Genomic DNA, 12,478 nt, shown 5'->3' on the forward strand with positions numbered 1-12,478 from the left:
CTTTCATGTGGAAAATTTTAGTGAGAGAATGGAAGAGAGACGTATATTCTCACAAAAAAAATAAAGTTTTATTTTTTACATCATTTTTAATGGGAAATTTGCTTCTTACCAACAAAACAACACAAATTTGCTAAATAACCAAAAACACTCATTTTCTAACTTTCTCTTCCTATCTCTCTCTTCTCTCTCTACAAAACCAATTTCCTTTTTTTTGTGTGACTAGAATACACACAAATAAACTCTTTTCTAATTTAGTGGAGAGACATAAGAAAATAATTAGTTTTAAAATCGGGGTTACAAACACAACACAAAGAAACATACTATTTTTAAATTTTGAAAACAAAAATCGGCGCCTCAAATATTTAGTGTAATAATAAAGGGAAACATTTTAAAAACGAATAAATAAATAGTCCGCTAATATTAAAGCCACTCACTGACTAACTCGCTCTACTTGATATCGGAAACCCTAGATCTATCTCCTCCGAGGGAAAATGCGTGAGATCCTCCACATCCAGGGTGGCCAGTGCGGTAACCAGATCGGTGCCAAGTTCTGGGAAGTTGTCTGCGCGGAGCACGGCATCGATCCGACCGGTCGATACACCGGCGACTCAGATCTCCAACTCGAGCGCATCAACGTCTACTACAACGAAGCCAGCTGTGGAAGATTCGTCCCTCGTGCTGTGCTCATGGATCTGGAGCCTGGAACCATGGACAGTCTCAGATCTGGGCCCTACGGTCAGACCTTCCGTCCTGATAACTTCGTCTTTGGCCAGTCTGGTGCTGGTAACAACTGGGCCAAGGGCCATTACACCGAAGGCGCTGAGCTTATCGATTCCGTCCTCGATGTTGTTCGTAAGGAAGCCGAGAACTGTGACTGCCTCCAAGGGTTTCAGGTGTGCCACTCCTTGGGAGGAGGAACTGGATCTGGAATGGGGACTTTGTTGATATCAAAGATCAGGGAAGAGTACCCAGACCGCATGATGCTCACCTTCTCCGTCTTCCCTTCCCCTAAGGTCTCTGACACTGTGGTTGAGCCTTACAACGCTACCTTGTCTGTTCATCAGCTTGTTGAGAATGCTGATGAGTGTATGGTTCTTGACAACGAGGCCTTGTACGATATTTGCTTCAGGACTCTCAAACTCACCACCCCCAGCTGTAAGATTTGTTTCATCTCTCATACCAATGGCATATTACTGTTCTGATCTTTACTACAGTGATATCTTTGAGCTCTGTTTTTGTGCTTTCGTTTGCTAGGATGTAACTCATATACGTGTTCTCTCACTTTTTGCAGTTGGTGACCTGAACCATCTGATATCTGCTACAATGTCTGGTGTCACATGCTGTCTGAGATTCCCTGGTCAGCTTAACTCCGACCTTCGTAAGCTTGCTGTCAACCTGATCCCATTCCCTCGTCTGCACTTCTTCATGGTGGGTTTTGCTCCTCTCACCTCAAGAGGATCTCAGCAGTACCGTTCCCTCACAGTCCCTGAGCTCACCCAGCAAATGTGGGACTCCAAGAACATGATGTGTGCTGCTGACCCAAGACACGGACGTTACCTCACAGCCTCTGCCATGTTCCGTGGCAAAATGAGCACCAAGGAAGTGGATGAGCAGATGCTGAACGTGCAGAACAAGAACTCTTCCTACTTTGTTGAGTGGATCCCCAACAATGTTAAATCAACAGTCTGTGATATCCCACCTACTGGTCTGAAGATGGCTTCCACTTTCATTGGGAACTCAACATCGATCCAAGAGATGTTCAGGCGTGTGAGTGAGCAGTTCACAGCTATGTTCAGGAGGAAGGCTTTCTTGCATTGGTACACAGGTGAAGGAATGGACGAGATGGAATTCACAGAAGCAGAGAGCAACATGAACGATCTTGTGTCAGAGTACCAGCAATATCAAGACGCAACGGCCGATGAAGAAGGTGAGTACGAGGACGAGGAAGAGGGAGAATACCAACAGGAGGAGTACTGAGTGTAAGTGTGTTATCTTGAACCAGTTTAGTTATTTGTTTCTTTTTTTTCTTTAAAAAGGGGAGAACCTCAACGTACCAGTTGTAGTTTCTTTATGCTTGTATCGACAAAACTCTGGATCTTGTTGACTTATTATGGTGTGTTGTTTGTGTACTTTGCGTTGTGAGGTTTTGTTCGGCGTTTCTAACTTTCTATTTTGCACTTTAGTTTGATGAATATTTAAATATCTAACGTCTGCTCATGTTTGTTTTTACATGCTTTTTTATATTACCCAAAACTAGAAATGGTCAAAATCTAGATTGGAATTAAACAACTAACAAAAAATAGATTACTATGAAACATTTGTGCAATCTTTGGTTAAAGAGTCTGTTGTCTTTGAGATGTATGTTACCTTGAAATCTTCCTTGTAGAGATAAAACTTGGCCATACTAAAAGGTTTTTCTACAAATGATAAGAAACCAACTTTAGAGACAGAATGTTGGAACACCCAGGCCATTCAATTCAGCGGATGAGTTGGAGACTATTTTAAGTAATTAACCCATGTAAAAAAGTAAGATTCTTCAGGTTGTGTTGATTAGAGCTGAACTTGCGGTGAATGATTGAGACTAGTGAGGCTTTCTGCGTATAACCTGATCAGTCTCTTGGACAACTTGTATATACGTACAGCTTTGAGATTACAAAGATTATAAACGACAGTTCGGAGAATCAACTTTTAGATTACTTTCACTTTAAGATCAGCGGCTCTTTCCTAAGACAAAATGTACTCAAAATCACCGCTGGAGGAGACACATAAGGGTATGTAACAAAGAAGACAAATCCAAGTTGAGACAAATAAGCAATTCTATATTTGGAAACACATATAAATAAAAAATTATAATTTATCTAATTTCAATATCTATATAGATAACTAGATTTGTTTCTTTTTAATTTAAAAGGTTATATTTTAGATTAAAACTAGGGTCGTCCCGCGCGTAGCCCGGGATATATGATTATTGTATGATGTATATAATTATAGTATCATATACTTTTATTGCAATATGTTTATATTCCTAAATTTATTGTTTAATAATATTTACAAATTGATGAGTATTATTTTGTTTTGGAGTATATGCGACTTATAAGTTATGTGGCTGTCATTTTCTATATTATTTTCATTTGCCATTAAAGTTGTTTATTATAAAGAGATTGAGGCTCAGTCTTTTTGAAAGGTGGTTAAATTTTTATAATGCCCAAGAGATACTAAGCAGCAAATCACATGGTCAAAATTCTCTCGGCTCAAATATCAATAAATTAAACTCTGATACTATTCTGTAGTATAAATAAACTCACCATAACTATGGAAAAGTTCATCACATACTCAAACAGCTCAAAGTGTGTTCTTTTTACATATACTTGAGAGAGACTATCCAACTTAGATTCAAGAAAAATGGTTTAGCTACGGTAAGCGGCAAAACAACAGTGGGTGTGTGACAAAAATCAATAATTTGGTATGTCACAAAGACCAAACTCTTCCAGGATTTCCCTTTGTCTATTAAAACATCTATAATCTCTTTCATTATATCATTGTGAAGCTTTCTTGATATAGTAAAAATAGTCTCACCCTATCTCTATTCAATCAGAGGTTTTCTCATGATTTCAATATCAAAACTTAGCTTTAGCTTTCCTTTTTGCAGGTCTTGTTATACCAAACAAAGGATGCTGCAGCAAAAAAGCAACTACGCCAAATACTTTTAACGTATCTAAGTGAGTTAGCTATGCTATGAGGAATGTCTAAAAGCTAGATTTCCTCTCATCACCAGATTAACTTTGACACCTATAGATCTGTGTTGGCTCTCTTGACAGCATGATCAGCTAAGTAATGTACTTCTGGATCATTTCATGGAATTTCTCCCATCTAGATTCATGCTCATCTGATCGACGAAAACAAAAGTACATGATCAAAGTCTTAAGATTAATCTTTGTTTTTCATATTTTAGTTTAAAGGGTTTAATTTTATATTACATGATCGTTATTTGCGTAGTTGGTTTATTTTATTTTTGTTACCTTTTTTATTTTAAACTTGTTTGTTATAAGAATATTTGTCTTTAATTTCGTTATAATTGACCAAATTTTATCTAATACAAATTGTTATAGTTATTTGAGTGAGGCTACATTTTCTTTTAACAATGTAGATTTTTAATATGTTTGTTTTGAAGCTGACAAAAAGTTTGTTTTAGTATAAATCTTCTAGTTTCACCTTTCTTTAATTTGTTGCTTGCCGCATTATTTTAAATTGTGGATTTTGTTGGACTCTTGACAAATATATATATATTTTTCTATTTATACTTTAATTTATTTTAAATTTATAAGTAACATTACATTTTACTACTTTTTAAAATAGCTTTAATTGTTTCTTTTGTTATGTTTTTATAAATTATAGACTTGTTTCACTATTAAAATAACTCACCAAAATGTGAGTCTTGTTTTATTCTCGGTATTTGACCAACTTTCACTCTAATAGGAAATACAATGAGTTTTAAAAGTTGTAGTCAATTAGACTTGACACGGAAAGCATAAATAGTTCCTCTTTTATATTTTTATTTCTTGTATCCATCAGTATTTAGTTTTGCACTTTTTTTTTTATAAAATTATGATAATTTATTGAGAAAATTAGAATTTTAACAAAAATTATTTTTAATTAGGCATGAAACATGAAAACCTAGTACTAAGGTTTACTAATTAAAAAATACATGTTTGTTTAAAATTTTGTATATGTTATTATATTTAAAATCCAAGTATTCTTGTTGCTTGAATAATTAATTAGGATGTGTAAAACAAACTACACTGGTTATTTTTTTTAAAAAAAAAAAATATATATATATATATATATATATTGACAATTTACTATATATTATCACATGACCTAAAGGTTTTTATTTTCAAATATATTTATATTCTTATTTTACATCTTGAATCTTCAAATACATCATCGAGCTTCTTCATTTCTTTTTTGCTTCCAACGTAAAGCGTAACCTTCTGATGTTCTGTCAGGTATCCCAAAGAAAATTTTGTATGATGACATCCAAAATTTAGATGTAAGCTAATGTAATAAACTAAACATGATATGTGTTTTGAGTTACCTTTGGCCAGTTGGATATCTAGTACTCTGGTGGCTATATGATCCTTTTCCTCCAGCTTTTTCAACAATGAAATTCATCAGTGCATACTCATACAAAAGCCTAAGCTTTCCATTTTTGCTCTTGGCTTCACATGGGTACACGTAAATCCCACCGTACAACAAAGTCTAATGAAAAGTCTCCGACCAAAGTTCCAACGTACCTTGTTGATTGCTGAGTAAGGTTTCCCAATTGGACCTAGGTCCTTGAGATCACCAATGTACTACTTCAGACTTTAATCCCATGGCTGGTAGTTCCCTTCTTTGAAAGATTGAAACTTCCCAGCTTTAGGGATCTCAATGTTCTCTTGCGTGAGGACGAAGTCGCCATACATTGGGTCCAGGGTGAAGGCAAAGACACTTTTTCCTAGCATAAGAATGAAGTTGACACACATTTACTATACAACTTCGTTCTTCTGACCCAAGCTGCAAGAAACACACAGCCAAACATCAACAACATTATGTACACTGTGTATCTGGTAGGAGTGGCCATGTGGAAGGTGAAAGGCAGAAAGGGAGAGTAGTTCATTACAGCGGAGTTATAGTCGCAGTCGTCGGTGTTACACTTGTCATTGGGGTTATAGATACCGAAGATGGAATCCGAAGAAATTGCAGCGTCGATGTTGGAGGAACCGTCGAGAGAATCACAGACAACTATCTAGTTGTCGGAGCAATAGTTTAACATGAGCAATCCAATAGAACATGATCAAGAAATAAGCAAGCTCGAAGATGGATTTTGTCATCTCTTCTTTCCCTATAGAAAAGCATTCTATCAATTAGTATTAGATGATTCTCAGATTTCCAAAATACAACCAACGCACTCTCTCAAAATCTACCCATATAAAAGATTACGGGATTCTGTATATAAACGCACTCTATGAATTTGCCATTATACTGAAAAATAATTTTTTAGTGTTTTATTTAAGAGTTGTGAGGATGAGTTTTACAGGGTGAAAGCTTACCCTTACTTTGGCATAGCCTCTCAACAATGAAGCTGTTGATGTAGTCCCAGTGTCATTGTGACCAACCTGCAGTGATGAAAGTATCCCGTGAGAGTATGTTCCATATATAATTTTATCAGACGGATAAATATATGAACGATCAGTACTTACTTTTAAAAGTAGCTCTCAACAAAAACTTTTGGGGGATAAAGTTACAACAATGATCATATTCCAAATATTTAAAGATAACAAAAACATCTGGGTAATAATTTTATGATAGAGACATGAATAAATTGATCTCCAGTGAAGAACTATTAGGTTTGAAAGTTTCATTATCTAAACACGAACAACGCGAGAGACGATTAAAAAAAACAGAAAACAACGTAATGAAGCTAGAATTACCTTGGCGTCCAGGAGGAGCATGTCGACGTCCATTAGCTCACCGCCGCTCTTAATATTCATAGCTTCTCAGAAGCTAAGCAACGGACCCCTGCAAATCGGCAAGGAAGACATGAATTAGCCATTATCAAAGATTGGTTTCTTAGAAAGCTTATGAATGTGAAGAAGGAACTGATGCATTTCACCGGCTCAGGCATACCTTGTTATAATTGAAATTTCTGGCTGAGTCAGTAAATGAGAAGCATTGAAGGATAGTTTGACGATGGTTAAAGACAGCGTTGAAGACAATCCTTCGTTTTAGCGTAACCACTAAACGTTTCCAGGTTCTCGTAATCAGGAAGATGAACAGAATGGTCGATTAGGGTGACATTAATCTTCACGAAGATGCGTCTCAGACAACATTCTAGAATGTCCGTTGTCGATTGACCTAATTGGTGCTCGATCAAAACGAAGAACACTAGATACCAAAAATCATCATTCTTGAAGAAGTCGAAGGCGACTTTGCGAAGCTTTAGTTTTGGTTTCAGCCCAAAAAAATTATTCAAAGCCCTTAACAAAATATCGTGTAGAAGCCCATAACGAAACCTAATTAAAACGCACCGTATCATTTGACACGTATCGCCACCTCCTTGCCCTATTTAATGAGGTGGCAAGAGAAGAAGAAAATTATCTTCTTCTTTATATTATAAGATCTTTTATATTAATAACTAAACCATCATTGGACGACATAGATTTGAAATCAAACACTTATTATAATTATGGATCAAAAAAATCTCATTGGCACTGAAAACATTAGAAACATTCACAGCTCAGTAAATATCATAATATTATCAATAATTAAATCTTAGAAACTGTGAAACAAAAACCAAAATTAGAAATTATAGCTCTGTATTCTCGCACACAAACAAAACGACAAAACATACAACATAAGATGCCTCACTAAATAAAAAAGTTATAATACTTGCAGTGCCGGTGCGGACTAATATGGCGCCTAAAGCATTCCAAAACATTTATGTCCCCTAATTATAACTAAAACATTTATATAATTAAAATACTACTAAAACTGTTATTTTCAAATTTATAAAATACAAAACATCAAATTATTTATGAAAAAAAATATTTTTTCAAAAAATAATTTGCTAATTTCAGATAAAAGTGTTTTAATTAACGCATATGTCATATATAGCTCATGAGACATAGTCGTGCATAAATAATTCTTTATAGAATGTAATGAAAACTATATTTATACAGAAGCAACTAAAATTAGAATTGTCTATAAGCAATTTCTTTTGTGCTTGAGAACAACAATGCGTTTGTTTAGAAATTTCAGCATGTCAGCCGTTTTTGTAATTGCATTTGACAACATTTTGTAATTTTAATCCAATTTTCTAGTAGCATTTTTTAAAACATCCAAAAAATTATACTCTATGTAGTAGGACAAAACAAATCATGTAAATATCAATTTCACCTTGTATAATTTTATCGAGTTATGTGTTAATTTTATGTTTGTTTGGATTTCAAAAGTTCATAAGAAATTCCAAAACTTCAGAAAGAAAAAAAAATACTTAGGAGTTGCAACTATTTTGACAAAAGAGATAAATCACAATGAAACGTGTGAAAAAAAGAAAAGAGAGCTAGAAAGCAAACACTTCAAGAAATAGAAGGGCTAATAATGCAGTTATCAAAATCCTCCGTGAAAGAGAATCAAAGCTTTAAATGCTATTATGATTAGAGAAAGAAAAAAAATGTTATCAAAAAGGGAAAAAATAAAAGGAAATAGAATAGGGGAGATGTTGAACCCGCTACCTCTAAAACAGATAGGTAATCACAACACCATACATTACAATAAATTTACTAAAATTTTGTTGCTCCTGATAATCATATACTTCCTGGCACCTAAAGCCCTTGTTTCATGGGCTTTAGCCGAGGGCGGCCCTGAATACTTGCTTGCATACCTAGACCACAACATACATGTGAAACACATATCACTGAATAATATAAATTTAAATCAGCATCATGTAACAAAATAACACAATATAATATTAAATGCAGAATGAAACATACGTTATGCACCAAAAATTATTTCTAACTTAGTTGAAGAATTATTTTTATTGTAGGATCTCTTAGAGGTTAACATACACAACTTAACCAATAAAATATGTAACAAAAAACATATTAGAATAAGTAATTGATGAGCAAAGATAACACGAAAAGGACACAATAATAAAATGAATACACAATACGATCTAGAACCTTACACAAACTTTATGCTTGAATAGATTCATCTGCTAGATTTAGGGTTCAAATAGGTTACGAGGGATTAGCCCCAAATATAGAATTGCTAGGTTCTGATATTCATCAATAGGATCTTCTTACTGCTTGTGTTCTAGAGTCGCGAACTAGAACCATGATCTTAGAATCATTAGGCACAAGTGATAGCTTGGTCTTTTCTCTGAATAGATCGTCATTGAACTAGGATTGCTAGAAACGAGTGATAACTGATCTAGGAACCCTAGTGAGTACTTTATCAACCCACGTGCAAAGCTTGCTAGAAGCGTGTCAATCGAATTCCAATAGAATAATCGATCGACGTCGTGAAAGGTGTGTCGAACTATCGATCGATATTCCTCTAAAATCATCGATTAAAACTTTCTAATTGATCGACAATCGATTGTTGAGATCATTAGATCTAGTCAGTAGACGAATCTAAAAAGCAAATGCTGATCGATTTGTTCTTATAAGTGGTGAGCTCTTTAATATCTTGCATACAATAATTAGTCTCTATATCATTATAATTTTGATTACATGAATAGAAACTCTAGATCTAGCAACCATCCTTTCATCAAACAACACTCAGTCTCATAAGAACAACTACCTTGTTCGCCCTGCAAATTTGCTATATCTATTGCTTTATTATTAGCCTAGCTTAATCTTATAACTATTATATCTTTTGTGTCCCTAGCTCTCCGTAATTTGATCCCTAAATTCTACAACTCGACCTCTTATTTGAGAGAGTACAAATCACTCCTTAGGGTAATTTGGAGCCGTTGCCGGAGAGATTTGATCGCCATTAGATCTTGTCTAGTTAGATTTAGTCTAGGTTTAACTACTGTTCTAAAAAACTCATAAATTTTTTTTCTTCTGTTTCAGGTACATACATATGAGTAACAGAAGCATCAAGGGAATATATCTCTTACTAGTAGAGCCACTGGATTTGGAACGCGTGATCAATAAGTCTAAGAGGGTAGTCGACACCCTCCAAGCAGCGATTGGCAGCGTAGAAATCCAAGCATCGATTAAAGCTATTCATCTTGCGTCGATCGACACTATTCACCCAACATCGATCGGCACTGTTCATCTCGTGTCGATCGATACTGTTCATCTGGATACTGTTCATTCGGATACTGTTCATTCGGGTACTGTTCACCTCCACACTGTTCATCGCCATCGATCGACACTGTTCATCAACCGTCGATCGACACTGTTTATCCGTCGTCGATCGACACTGTTCATAGTGACACTGTTCATTGCGACATTGTTCATCGAGACACTGTTCACCGCGGCACTGTTCATCATGGTACTGTTCATCATGGTACTGTTCATGCGATGACCGACACCACTTGTGTGGAGACAGAAAAGGTCGAAGTGCTCATACTTAAGGTCGATGAGAATGGGAAGTTAAGAAACAAAGAAGGTCGCACTTGCAATAGCACATGATAGTTGATTAATGCTCAGGGTGATGTGATCCCTGATGTGATTGCTGCTGTTGAGATGAATGATTTTGATCTGAGCCGAGAATGATATGATTGGGTAGGTCAAGACCCCTCCCAAGGTCTTTTTCGTGAAGATCCCAGAAACCACATCGAAAAGCTTGAGGATCTAGTTTCAAGGAGTGAGCAGTGAAATATCTGTAGACCACATACTCTGTAAGATCTTCCCTTATTCTTTCTCTGGAGATGCATTCCGCTGGTTAAGACAGTTGCAGTCAAGATCTCTAACCTGTTGGGAGGACATTACAAGCGCCTTTTTCAACAAATTTATCTATGAAGGAGCAGCAAATTTAGAGATTGAGATGAGATCTATGCTGGAATATATGGTAGAAGATGATCAACAGTATGGAGAGCCGAGCAGAGTTGGAGAAGCTGATACAAGGGATCCAGCCTCACAATCGATCAACATCACGACTTCACCATCGATCGACACCAGCACCTCAATATCGATCGACATAATATCCTGTTATCGATCGACATAATATCCTGTTGTCGATCGACACCTCTTAAAATCCATGACAGATCGAGTTGTTTTCGTGACAGTGCAGACTTGGCACAGAAGAGCACTGATGTATCAAGTTGTGATCTTGTCCCAGATGTAGACAAAAAGATCACTATAGAAAATTTCTTAGAGTTAGAGGATAAAACACAACTTGAGAATCTAGATCAGAACTTGGTGAAGAAGCTTGATGACGATCATCTCACTTCGGGAAGAGATCTGGGAACTTCACTTAAACCTGGCATCGATCGAGAATCACCCTACATCATCGATCTACACCCACCCTACATCATCGATCGACATGCAGCATATACCATCCATCTACCCCTACCCGACTGCATCGATCGACACTCACCTAATGATATCAATCGACACCCATCGTTGGACGAGCTACCAGGATATATAGTTGAGTTGGAACCAGTTGAGCAAAGAGAGTACAAGTCTGAGACCTCACACCTTTTTGTCACCAGACATCTGAGACCACCTATCTGCGCAGAAGAAGCTGCTAGGTTTCACAAAAGAGTGAAGATGATACATGATCCTGCGAAGATTGTGGTTCCTTGCGCTGTATCTGAAGTTGAATGGCCTATTCCACCCGATAGAAGTATGCAGTTAGGCTCTTATAGTGGATTATTTGATGATCATCAACACGCAACATCTTCTCAGAGAGGGTTGCATTTAAGAGATGAAGTCGATAAGGGCCCAACAAAAGCAGCATCGATCGGCACCGCCAGTTACCATCGAACGACACCAACAAGCCTGAAACGATCGACACTTTCACCTCGAAATCGATCGACACCCATCGCGTATCAGAGCAGAAAGAGTATGAAGTGTGTCGAAATCGTTTTGATGGAGGCACCACCACGCGACCAGATAAGTCTGGGGAAAGAAGAGGAGGAATTGGAAGAAGAGGAAAATTACCAAGGGAGGTTCTCAGTTATCATTGATTCTTCACTTCTTAGATGGTGTCAGGAAATCCATAGTGCGCAGCAGATGCTTCTCACAGCCATTTGCAAAGCTTCGAGCACTCCTTATTGCTGAGATGATAAACAAAGGAGAAGAGTCTATGGAAGAGGCTTTCACGAAAGAATGATAAAGCTTCAGAGAGTAGACATTGAGACTTGTTTTCGAGCGAGTTCTCATTCTCATCCGAACTGAATGAGATCTCCAAAAGTCAAGCTAAATGACTACAACAAAGGGCTGAGTGGGAGACAACCCACTATTAGGTAATTTCATCTAGTTTAAATTAGATTATTACTGATTTTCGTCTGATATTTATTGTAGGTAAAAAAAAAGATGAACAGTGATGACGACACTGTAGCATCGATCGACACTGTAGCAGAATCGTCGATTGACACTGTAGCATAGGTACTGTTCATCAAAAAAGAGAGAAAAAGATCCAAGGTCCATGAGTTCGTGCAGCTCGTCCAAAGTGTTCATGTGTGTTTAGATCAATGATATCTTCAAGGTCAATTGATCTTTGCTTCCACTTAGTTCATTCCACAGATGTGGCATCCACAAATATGCGTCCACGGGGTTGCGTCTTCCTTTCCAAGTTAGCTTCTGGCTCAACCATGGTTGCATCATCCGATGGGGAAACCTCGGTTGGGTCGAGTTGTTGCACCATCCTGGCCCGGGTCTACGATCCAGGGCGCATCACCTACCCCCAATATCTGCATCGCTTGTGCCTTGTTTTGAGTGTCGACGTTGGTCCGCTGCAGTTTTTTGTCCATGATCAC

General features: G+C 36.9%; 1 protein-coding gene and 1 pseudogene across 1 annotated transcript; one reads left to right on the forward strand and one right to left on the reverse strand.

Moving 5' to 3' along the window:
* The first annotated feature begins 399 nt into the window (after positions 1-399).
* On the forward strand, positions 400-2,204 carry LOC103873913 (tubulin beta-2 chain). The gene is made up of 2 exons (XM_009152320.3): positions 400-1,155; positions 1,292-2,204. The coding sequence occupies exons 1-2, from the start codon at positions 492-494 to the stop codon at positions 1,975-1,977; spliced, it is 1,350 nt and encodes a 449-aa protein (XP_009150568.2). The 5' UTR covers positions 400-491; the 3' UTR covers positions 1,978-2,204.
* LOC103873903 lies at positions 2,029-6,533 on the reverse strand (annotated as a pseudogene).
* Between the last annotated feature and the right edge of the window lie 5,945 nt (positions 6,534-12,478).

The sequence above is a fragment of the Brassica rapa genome, chromosome A01 (assembly GCF_000309985.2).
Source record: "Brassica rapa cultivar Chiifu-401-42 chromosome A01, CAAS_Brap_v3.01, whole genome shotgun sequence".
NCBI classification, from domain to species: Eukaryota; Viridiplantae; Streptophyta; class Magnoliopsida; order Brassicales; family Brassicaceae; genus Brassica; species Brassica rapa.

Excerpts from the sequence above, each read along its gene's own strand:
- LOC103873913 (XM_009152320.3), top strand. The coding sequence starts at position 492 with ATGCGTGAGATCCTCCACATCCAGGGTGGCCAGTGCGGTAACCAGATC. Across the intron at positions 1,156-1,291 it reads CAAACTCACCACCCCCAGCT|TTGGTGACCTGAACCATCTG; the intron begins GTAAGATTTGTT and ends CACTTTTTGCAG.